This window comes from Mesitornis unicolor, unplaced genomic scaffold (assembly GCF_000695765.1).
Source record: "Mesitornis unicolor isolate BGI_N332 unplaced genomic scaffold, ASM69576v1 scaffold35346, whole genome shotgun sequence".
Lineage (NCBI taxonomy): Eukaryota > Metazoa > Chordata > Aves > Mesitornithiformes > Mesitornithidae > Mesitornis > Mesitornis unicolor.
In genome coordinates, this window is record NW_010192402.1 from 1 (window position 1) to 11,107 (window position 11,107).

Consider the following 11,107-nt stretch of genomic DNA (forward strand, 5'->3'; position numbering starts at 1 on the left):
GGTGCACAGCCCCAGGAGCAGAGGGGCTGGGCAGGACAGGGCAGAGGAGATCAGGTCCACAGCCTCGTCCTTGCTCCCGAGCCGGGAATAGCTCAGCTGGGTTGTACCGTGTTTTCGGGCTTAGATAACCATGCCCACGATGTAAACAGCTTCCCTGGGACTGCCTGGCACAGCACGCCTGGCTGTCTGGCCACGGGAACCCCGGGGAGAAGCAGCTCCGTCGTCACCCTGTGGGCTGTGCCTGGGGTGGGTGACCCCAAAAGGGATGTGTGAGACCAGGGAAAAGGGGAGCAAAGCCCAAACACAGGCTCTGGGCCAGAGGACAAAGGGCAGCAGGAAGGTGTGCTATGAGTGAGGAAGGCCATGTTCGTGCTCGCTCTTCCTGATGAGAGGTGCCTGTTTTGCCCTCCTGAGACAGACTTGACCTGACCTCCCCCAGCCCTGCTGGGATGAGCCATCCCAGTTTTCGAAGGATGTTATTTTTGCCTTCTGGCCAGCCTGTGGGTTCATATAAGCAAACATTTCCAAAAGCGGTGGCTGATCTTTGTTGCCTTGGTTGCTGACTGTCCAGCCCGTGACAGCTCTGCCCCTGACCGGAGAAATATGTGTGTGGGGAAGATGGAGATGCTGAACGGCTCCAAAACCAGGCCTGAAACAGCTGAGAAATAGGAGCATCCAAAACTACTTGCCACAGTGGAAAATGTGACCCGTTGCCTCACTGCTAGGCAAGGGGCTGGCTAGCGAAACCCACCACATAAGGGATTATTCCTGGGAGGGGACGAGAGAGAGTCCAGTTACTTGGGATAATTAAAGTATAAAACTGGGACCCCTCCTGTCCCAACCCTGGGCGGAACCCTTGCTCCTTTGCTGTTGTGTCCCACCCCAGAAACTCCTGCGTCGGAGGCGGTGCAGATGCGGGGGAGCCCACATTCGCTGATGCTCCATGCCTGGGGAAGCAGCCGGCTGAACAGAAGCAGCTCTGTTGACAAGGCCTTGGCCGGCTGACGGGAGAGATCCTCAGGATGGGGTGGCAGGATGCGCCCGAGACCTGCGGAGGGGCATGGGGCAACGGCATCCCCATGTATCAGCATGAGCTCTCTCCTCCTGTGCTGTAGCTCATGGCAGCGCATTGATGGAGCATGAGGTCATGCAGAACAGGCTGGGCAGCGCAGGCAGCCACTTGAACCAGTGCCCAAGTTTTTCTGCCTCCCGAGGCTGGGCTAAGAGAGCCACAGCATCATTTAGGGAACCTTCACATAGTGCTGACCTGACTGCCACCAGTGTGTACCCTACAGACGTGGAGTGTCAGGAAGAGTAGGATTAACTCAAAGGAGCTCTGCTATTAAAAGACTCACGAGTAGGAGCTCATTGAGTAGTAGCTTAGGCTAATGAGACCTGTGCTGTTTGGTGTGGGTCCGGGCAGCGAGCCCACAGCTCATTAACTTCCACCTTCTCCAGGGCATGCAGGTAGAGGGGGTTATTCCTGGGTCTCCACCTGAGTTCAGGCCTTGCAGCATGGCAGAGAGGAGGCTGGCATCAAGGGATGTGTTGTCCCAGCACTTGGCGAGGAGTTATTGAGGCTTTCAGCCAGATCTGTGGGGATCTGGTCTGGTTTTGTGGAGAGTTGCTGCCATCTTGCAGCTCTTGGGGCAGAGTAAATTAAAGGTGGGAGGAATTTCAGCCTGGCCCTTGCAGTCTGATTCAGCACTGCGATGGGGAGCAGAAGGTTGATGGGTGCAGTGGGTTGACCTCGGCTGGTCGCCAGGTGCCCACCTGTCCGCTCTCTCACTCCCCCTCCTCAGCAGGACAGGGAGTAGAAAAGAAGATGAAATAACTCCAGTGTGGGTTCTTCCCAGGGGCTGCAGCTCTTCGTGAACTGCTCCAGCATGGCTCCTTTTCATGGGGTGCAGTCCATCAGGAACAGACTGTGCCAGCATGGAGTCTTCCACAGGCTGCAGGGAGACAACCTGCTTCCCTGTGGTCTTCTCTGTGGGCTGCAGGGGAATCCCTGCTCTGGTGCCTGGAGCATCTTCTCTCCCTCCATATTCTCTGCCTGGAGCATCTGTAGGGCTGTTTCTCTCACATTTTTCTCACTCCTCTCTTCCACAGCTGCTGTGCAATGGTTTTGACCTTCTCTTAAATATATTATCACAGAGGTAACACCAGTATCAGTGATGGGCTTAGCTTTGGGCAGCAGTGGGTTTGTTTTGGAGTCATCTGAGACTTGGGGGCAGCTCCTGGTGTCTTCTTGCAGAAGCCATCCCTGCAGCCCCCAGCTACCACCACCTTGGCACATAAACCCAATACTGTGGGAGGTGCAGAGGTGGATTTACAGAGAGAGAGGATGGTGCAGCTCCCACAGCTGCCTGTGGGCTGGGGCTGCGTGGTGGGAGCTGCTTGGAGATCGCTGGGAATGAAGGGAGTTCTGGCAGGCGTTGTGCAGGGGTGGGCCCTGTGCTCCCTCCTTGCGTGTCTCCAGCATCTGGGAGCTGAGGCGTGGGTGCTCCCCCTGCAATGATTTCTTTAATTTTTTTGTCTTATGAGCACTAATTTTCATTAGCAAAACCCAGCCATGGGACGAGCCCCATCCCTTGAATAATCCTGTCCTGCTCAGGCCTCGGCGAGCCCCAGCCTGGCCACCTCAGCTGGGCAGGGGAAACATTTGATGCACCAGAGACCTGTTTTTTCCCTGGCTTTGGTTTGGCGTGCAGGCTCTGTTAAACCCCTTCTTAATGTGCCAGGATAGGGCAAGTCCTGGCTACTCTTTCATGCTCCTGGTCTCAACCATCACTTTTGAACGCCGTTAGTCTGGTGCAGGATCCAGCAGTCGGTCCCACCAGTCCCTGCTGAGTGCTCCCCTCCCCACAGCATCTGCAGGGAAGCAGTTCCTGCCGGGATACCTCCATGTGCGTCTGCAGGGCTCTGGTGAATGCCCACCTTAGGGATGGCTTGCAGTGACACGTGGCTTCACTTCCAGGTGACTTCTGCGAAGTGAACCATTGTCAGAATGGGGGCACCTGCCTGACTGGGATTAATGAGACCCCCTTCTTCTGCATCTGCCCCGAGGGCTATGTTGGAATTGACTGCAATGACACAGAAAAAGGTGAGGTGCTGACCCCATCACAGGGGCTCTGTGAAATCCAGGAGTCTTGCAGCGTGGCTGCATGCCCTCATTGTGGCCCTGCACCACTGGCCCTGGGGTCTAGCCCTGCTGATGAGCATGTAGGGCAGAGATCCAAGCAGGGATGCAGTGACCTCTGTCACTCAGGGGGAATGTGATGTCTCTGGGGAACAACAGCTCACTGGATGCTCTTATTGTCCACCTGTGCCCATATTACAGCCATTTCCTCTCCCCTTTCTTCTTCCCCAGGCCCCTGCCACCCCAATCCTTGCCACAACAATGGTGAGTGCCAGCTGGTCCCAAATCGAGGGGACGTCTTCACCGACTACATCTGCAAGTGCCCTGCAGGGTTCGATGGGGTGCACTGCCAGAACAGTGAGTACAGTGGGGTGGGGAGCTGCGGGAGGTCTGCTTTGCTGTTAAGGGTTTGGGTGGACCCCTGGGCAGCACTGAGGAGACAACGGGGGGGTGTTTGCAGCTGTGGCTGCATTGGGTTCTGCACTTCCAGAGGGGACACAGTACCTTGAGTAATGAGACAAGGGGTGCCTCAAGGCTCAGCCTACTCTTTGTGGGCTCCCAGCCTTGCCGTGGCTGCATGTCCTGATGCACCTGTGTGGCTGCAGTCAGTGGCGACATGGCTTAGGTGGCTCCTTGGGTTAGGGCTTCAACTCATGCCAGCATATCGACAGGGATGCTGCTGCGGCCCTTGCTCAGGGGATGTCTCCTCCTCTTTCCACTGCACTGAATGAGGTGTCTTCTCCCTGGGACTGGCTCCTGAGCCCCCCATCTCTGTCTCCTAGACAAGAATGAGTGCTACTCCCAGCCTTGCAAAAATGGAGGCACCTGCCTGGACCTGGATGGCGACTACACCTGCAAATGTCCTTCTCCATTCTTGGGGAAGACCTGCAATGTCCGTAAGTGTCTGGCACCAACTGTATAAAATGCCTTTTCCATCCCTGTTGCCCACTGCTCTGTCCCCCATTGCCTGTGTGCCCAGGAGAGACCTCACCAGCTGGTTTGAGGGATGTGGAGGGCATCCATGGGTGCCTGTGTGCCGGCTGCCCTTGGTGCCAGCAGGCCTGGTTCTGATGGAGGGAGCATCGCTGGGAAGGTGCTGTCTCCTTTCTGAGGTGACCCCAGAACAGCTCTTTCCCACCCCAGACTTCTGTGCTGTGAGAGGGGCTGATGGATGGTGTGGTTTTGGCTGAAGGCTGAGGAAAGTTGGGGACACCTTGGGGATGGCCTCCATCTCCTGCCCTGTGTCCAGAAAAGGGGCAAATTACCCACCTGGTTTTGCTCCCTGGTCACTGTCTCTCTTTGTTGCTGATGTCCCCACTGCTCTCTCAGGCTGTGCCGTTCTTCTGGGGATGGAAGGAGGAGCCATCTCTGACGCCCAGCTCTCAGCATCCTCTGTCTACTACGGCTTCCTTGGCCTCCAGCGCTGGGGGCCAGAGCTTGCCCGCCTCAACAACCATGGTATCGTCAATGCCTGGACCTCCAGCAACTACGACAAGAGCCCCTGGATTCAGGTACCCACGGCAGGACTGGGAGCACTGGTGTAGTGGGCAGCCCCTGTAGCCATGGCCGGTCTTGCTGGGCTGATTTCTCTGCTTTTGGTGACAATGGCAGGGCTACATTGCTGCAACTAGGTGCCACCCAGGGGCATCTTGTGACATGTCTGGAGAGAGCAAGGTCTCGGGGGGGAAGATGAGGGCCTGGGGTGGTGATCCCCTCCTCTCTGCCCACCCTGGGATGCAAGGCTGGAGGGATGGAGGGCTTTCACCCTGAGGAAGTCACAGCGTCCTGGGCAGCTCCTCTCCTGGTCCCAATGCTGAGTGTGAGCCCACCCTCCCAGCCAGGCTCAGTGGTGTTGGTGGGCGCAGGGGCTGTGCACACCATTCGTGCTGTGCCCTTCTCATGCTCCTCTCCCCTCCCCAGGCCAACTTGCTGCGGAAGATGCGTCTGAGTGGGATCATCACGCAAGGCGCTCGTCGTGTGGGCCAGCAGGAGTATGTCCGTGCCTACAAAGTCGCCTACAGCCTGGACGGGCGGCACTTCACCTTCTGTAAGGATGAGAAGCAGGATGCAGACAAGGTGGGCTGTGATGCTCCGTGCGGGCTCTGTGATGGCTCCCCCCACCCAGAGGCACTGGGCATTCCAAACTGTCCCCATGTTTGGGAAAGTGCTTTTGACCTGGGTCAAAACCATGTTGGCAACCATCCTAGCAATGAGATGTCACAGGCTCTGTTTAATTGACCATAATAAGCATGACCAAAGAAGCAGCACTGACTTATTTAGGTCATTCAGATAATATCTTTATCGCTGACGGTCGTGGTTTAATCTCAGACACTGACACACTGTGGGAACTGGGCATGGTCTGGAAGTGCTAGCAAGCGGCTTATGCAGCTCAGTGTTGTGTCTGTACCATTCATGAGCCGACAGTGTATCTCACTCTTGAAGCAGGAATACTTACTGAACACAGCGCTCTCCACTCAGTTTTGTTATGGCAAGTGTCTCCTGGTGGTTTTTTGAGCATCCAGGGAATGACTGGGAATATCTGCCTTGCTTTAAAAAAGAAGTTCCTCTTGTTTCTGTAGCGGTGGAAGAAAATGCATGAAAACACAACCTGACTGTATTTACTGTGTTAAAAAGAAAGAAGTGAGCCACCCCTGTTTGTTGAGATCTGGGGAGCGCTGCAGTAGCAGGAGGGCGTGGGTGTTGCTGCGTGTGTGACTCTGTGGGGCAAGGACGGAGCAGGGAGTGTTGCAGAGCTCTGCTGCAAGGTCATGCACTGCTCCAAGGCATGAAAGCAGAGCCCAGATTCTCCCACTTTTGCCGTTGGCCATGCCAAAATTTGTCTGCTGGGCAAGAGATTTCATGGATGAGGCTGCGGGAGGGTGGGGGCACTAAGCCTTGCTTCCTGTTGCAGGTTTTCCAGGGGAACATGGACTATGGCACCATGCAGACCAACATGTTCAACCCTCCCATCACTGCCCAGTACATCCGCATCTACCCCGTGATGTGCCGCCGCGCCTGCACACTGCGCTTCGAACTCATTGGCTGCGAGATGAATGGTAAATGTCGGTGGCTGTCCCCTCTGCAGGGACTGCAGGGCAGGAGGTGACACAGGGCAGGGCATCACCCTTTGTCCTGGTTCTGATCCCCCGGGACAGGGGATTTGTCAGCACTTGTTTTTCTCATGCTGGCTACGTGAGACCTGCAAATACCCACGGGTGCTTTTGGGGAGCACGAGCCGTTAATCCCACCAGCGCAGCTGGGCGTGAGCTGCATTCTCACACTGCTAACACCTTCCCAAGACAGGGCTTTTTATTGTGCCCCCTCCCTGTCTGAGCTGCAAACCAGCTGTTTTTCCTGCCGGAGAGCTTGAAAAGCACCGGAAGATCAAAGTCCTCTGGGAAACAAGGGATGATTGCCCTGTTCCCCTGCCTTGTGCCTCCCACATTCCTGCCCTGCCGCATGTCCCTGGCGGCCCAGCGGGACTGTGTATCAGGGTGGGAGCGAGGCACCGTGGGGCTTGGGTTGTGTCCTGCCGCTGTGTGGGTGTGGTACCAGCTGTGCTTTCGGCTGGGGGTGTCTTAGCATTGCTCTCTTTATGCAAGAAAACATCCTCCTCTGCCTCCTGCCGAAACTGACTGTCCTCCTGGTCTGGGCTGTGCTGTGCTGCAGGGACATCCATGCGTCCCTGCAGCAGGAGGCACTGTGAGCCAGGGAATGACTGGGAGCTAAAAATCCGAGGGAAAAATGAGCCAGCTGCGCCCCTGTGCCTCTGATGAGCCTTTCCCTGCCCGGCCCTGCCTGCTGCTCCGGGCAGTGGAAACGTGGAGACGTGGGGATAGCACCTGCAGGGCTGTGGGGTTTTGCTTGTGATGGTGCCGTGGACTCTTTCCTTTTCACCGCCTGTATAAACTGTTGTGTTACAGTGTATTTCAACATGGCAGGTTGCTCGGAGCCTCTGGGCATGAAATCCCGCCTGATCACGGACCAGCAGATCACAGCCTCCAGTGTCTTCAAGACCTGGGGCATCGATGCCTTTACCTGGCACCCCCACTACGCTCGCCTGGACAAGACGGGCAAAACCAACGCCTGGACAGCCCTCCACAACGGCCAGTCCGAGTGGCTGCAGGTGGGTCTTGCTGTCTTCTCTCTGAAACCTCATTTCTTTTCCTGCTTTGCCCAGCACCACCTCATGTGCCAAGGCAGCTGGAAGCAGGAGGGGCATGGCAGGAGAGGCTGGGCAGAGCCATCAGGATGGTGCGGCCGGAGCCTTGCCATGAGTCATGCAGCCTGGCAGTGCTCTCCCCAAACTCAGATGGCAGGGACGGGTTAGGATGGGGCTGCAGCCACCAGTTTTAACAGCGGTGCTGGAGTGTTGGATCAGAAACATTAGTGCCCACAGGGACCAGGACAGTGTGGTGCCATCTTCACAGACCTTGTGGGGTACACTGAGCCCGCAGCACCCCAGCTCTGTATCACCCCCTTGGGAAGTGCTGTGCCAGCCTGGGGTGACCGTCCCACGACCATTCGGCTGCCCAGAACACCGCGTTTCTGTTTTGCAGGAAAAAATCAGGTTTGCTTTTCTTTTCCCAGTCTGGAATGGGAACAAATAGTTTTGAAATTTCCTTCTCGGTTTCCTTTCCTCCCCTGTTTTTATACTTTTCACATGATTTGATGACATAATGGGACAAAGCAGTTTAGATATTTGTCCCGCTTTTCATTTGAGAAATGATTAAAAGCAGCTGCTCTGTGGCCCTAAATAAGACAGCTTATCAAGACGTCTGCTAGTGGAGTTGGGATGACACGCTAAGTCGAGATGACACTGCATGCTGCCTGTTTGTGTACATTTATATAGATTTACATGTGTACTCATATATATATACACATGTATACATATATGTATATCTAGTGCTGCCCTTGATGAGCATAAAGCAGGAAAATTAAGGATATTTTAATCCTGTTTGCTGGGTTACCCTGTAGCATGCCAGCAGCAGTGTGGCAGAGTAAAGAGAATAGAAAACATCTCACAACACAAATCTCAGATCATGCTGAACTGCATATTTTCTCAGCCAGAATCACTTCCCAGTGGAAATGTATTTCCTCCAGGAATCCTTTATAATTTTTTTTGTATTGAGATTTTGTGCCGTCATTCCCACATTGACCTTTTCAGCAAAAACTGTTGAGACAGCATTGATGGAGAAGGGAGCTGAGACAGCAGGGTTTGCATTCAGCTTTGAGTTGCTTTGAGGGATGCTGCAAGTGTTAAAGGGTCAAATATTTCCTGGTAGTGTTTTATGAGTCACCATGGCTTTGGGGCTGGGGTTGAGCAGAATTTCCTCCACTCTCAACCCCTGGGGGTCAGTGCATCCCAGCTGCCCCTGGGACAGATTCTCTGGGGTGGGAACACTGCTCCTGAGAGGAGACTTGACGAGCCTTGTTTCTGTGCCAGATCGATCTCCGGGACCAGAAGAAGGTGACGGGTGTCATCACACAAGGAGCCCGTGACTTTGGGCACATCCAATACGTAGCAGCCTACAAGGTGGCCTACAGTGACAACGGCACGTCCTGGACCCTCTACCGGGATGGACAGACAAACAGCACCAAGGTGTGTGGGGCAGGGCAAGGCAGGCAGTGACCTCCTGGGGCTTGGGGATGCTGCTGTGAGGAGGAGGGATGCGATGGTGGCAGAGGGGGTCCTGGTGGTGCTGACACCCTTGTTTTTCCCCTAGATCTTCCATGGTAACAGCGACAACTACTCACACAAGAAGAACGTGTTTGACGTGCCCTTCTACGCCCGCTTTGTCCGCATCCTGCCCGTGGCCTGGCACAACCGCATCACCCTGCGTGTGGAGCTGCTAGGCTGCGATGAGTAGGCACCGGGGAGGAAGGACGGGGCTGCTCGTCCCCGCCACCTGGCCCATGCCCTGCCTGCCCCTTTCTGCTCCTGCTCTGACCTCACACCCCCCTCTCCATGTCCCCAAATTCGAGAGGTGGCCAGGAGGGCTCCTCTGCCCCACGTTGGTGCTGGGGCTGCAGCACTGCACCTTATGGGGCCCTTGCAAGTGGGAGGTGGAGAGAGCTCCTGTTCTTTCACCCCAATAACCAACAGTGAGACCTTCTCCTGCAACCAGGGCTTGGCTGGGGGACCCCTTCCTCAACTGAGGCTTCTCTGGGGGACCTTGTCCTCCTGCAAATGAGGCTTAGCTGTGTCCTCCCAGCTAAGCCTGGAGACAAATTTTTCTCCCCTTTTTTGCTTCTGCTTCCAGCAGAGAGGCTGCAGCCAGGGACAGTTCTCTGCCCGCACTGGGGCTCAGGGCTTAGCAGTTTTGAGGGGCTTAGGGCAGGCACCCTGGGCTTGCAGCCTCTGACGTCACTCCTCCTCCCTGCACGGCTGCAAGCAGGGGCTCTGTAAAACCTACTCAGCTGTTGTCCCCTGCACATTTTGCCTGGCCCTGAGTCTCCTTGTCTGCGGTGTCAACGCTACATAGTGCGAGGGGAGTGATGAGACAGCTCCTATCAAAGGCACTGGGTCCCCATCACCGGTGGCTCTACCCGCTGGGTGCTCCCAGCAGCATTTTGGCAGATGTTGCCCATTACCCTTCCTGGGCTGCTGGCTCCAGTGTCCTTCAAGTCTCAGCATTGCCGCCGTCCCCACCTTACTGCAGTTTGGGGTGCCTTGAGGTCCCTTGTCCCCAGAGTCAAGTGGTGACCAGGGGAGCTGAAGTCTGGTAGTGAGGGAGAGATGGTTTGTAGCCATAAGGGTGCGGAGAAAAGATGGGAAAGGTGGTGGTTAAACCACCCAAATGCAGTAGGCAAAGAGCTGTGCCATGACCCTTTCCGTAACCTGAATTTTTCCCTTTCCATGGGGTGGAGGGGAGCGTCTTGCATTGCTCGAGCCCTTGGGATTAGCAGTAGGAGATGAGCGAGACCCAGCACTGGCAAGCAGGAGCACGGGCAGGGTGTCCGGGCAGCGGTGCTGGTGGCGATGCTTCCCTGCGTGCTGGGATGCGAAGCGGCCGTGGGGCCAGGCTGGCAGTGGGTTCTCTTGGGCAAGTGCCGAGGGAGCCTGGGTGGGATGGCAGCGTCAGCCCCATTCCGGGGTGTCTCTGACAGTATTAAAACCAGCTGAAACTTTGTGGCTGTTGGCTGATCTGTGCCTCCCCAAGAGCCACTTCCAAAGCCCTGCAGGTCTGGTGATCCTCCAGGATCCCCTTTGAGCCCCCTGGCTCCTCCATCCTGGGTGGGTTGCTGGCTGCTGTGCTGATCCTGCACCTCCTGCTTTCATAGACTCTCCTAGCACCCTTCTCTGCCCGAAAAACAGGGTACCAGGGCTCTGTGGATCTGCCCCCGCCCCAATGCAGCTGCTGCAGCCTGTGCTCCCAGCTGGCCAAGTGCAGCGGGATGGGACTTGGGGATGGGAAGCTGCTATCAGCACCCCACGCCCTGTGTCTCCTCCTTTGGCTTTGATCCTGGAGCAAATCTGTCAGCTTGGAGCAAAACTGACTCTTGCACCCCAGCACGCTCCCAGCACTGGAGAGAGCTGTGGGTTTTGCCAGGGTTGCTCCTGGCAAGGCCCCTCTGGGCAGGGTCAGGGTCCACATGCTGCTGGAGCAGAATCCCCCCGCATTGAGGATGTGGTCCCTGGTAGGGAAGGAGCACTGGGGTGAACAGGACAGAGGTGCTTTGCTCCTCTTCAAAGTCTTCTGTTGCACTGAGCAGGGACCCCTGAGGTTGCTGCAGGTGGCCCTGGGCCACCTGCATCCCACCACAGCTCTGTCCCTGGAGCTCTGGACAATCTCCATATACCTTCCCACTGCCAGCACTGCCCTGCTTGGCCATGTGTCCCCTGCCTGGGCTCTGCCTGTGGGAGGTGGCCCCATGGGTGCCAGCCCTGGGTATCAGAGGAGTTGGGGGGCTACTTGCAGAGACCAGGCTGAATTCACTGTGGCTGTGGCTACTCGGTGACAAATA

General features: G+C 56.2%; 1 protein-coding gene across 1 annotated transcript; it reads left to right on the forward strand.

Moving 5' to 3' along the window:
• Nucleotides 1-2,977: 2,977 nt before the first annotated feature.
• On the forward strand, nucleotides 2,978-9,025 carry LOC104542694 (lactadherin-like; the record flags this gene model as incomplete). Its single annotated transcript, XM_010187083.1, has 9 exons — nucleotides 2,978-3,103; nucleotides 3,371-3,496; nucleotides 3,922-4,035; nucleotides 4,469-4,650; nucleotides 5,060-5,215; nucleotides 6,051-6,195; nucleotides 7,063-7,265; nucleotides 8,586-8,741; nucleotides 8,866-9,025. Coding segments are annotated over 9 exons (1,352 nt in total), but the record flags the coding sequence as incomplete, so codon positions are not given.
• Nucleotides 9,026-11,107: the final 2,082 nt, after the last annotated feature.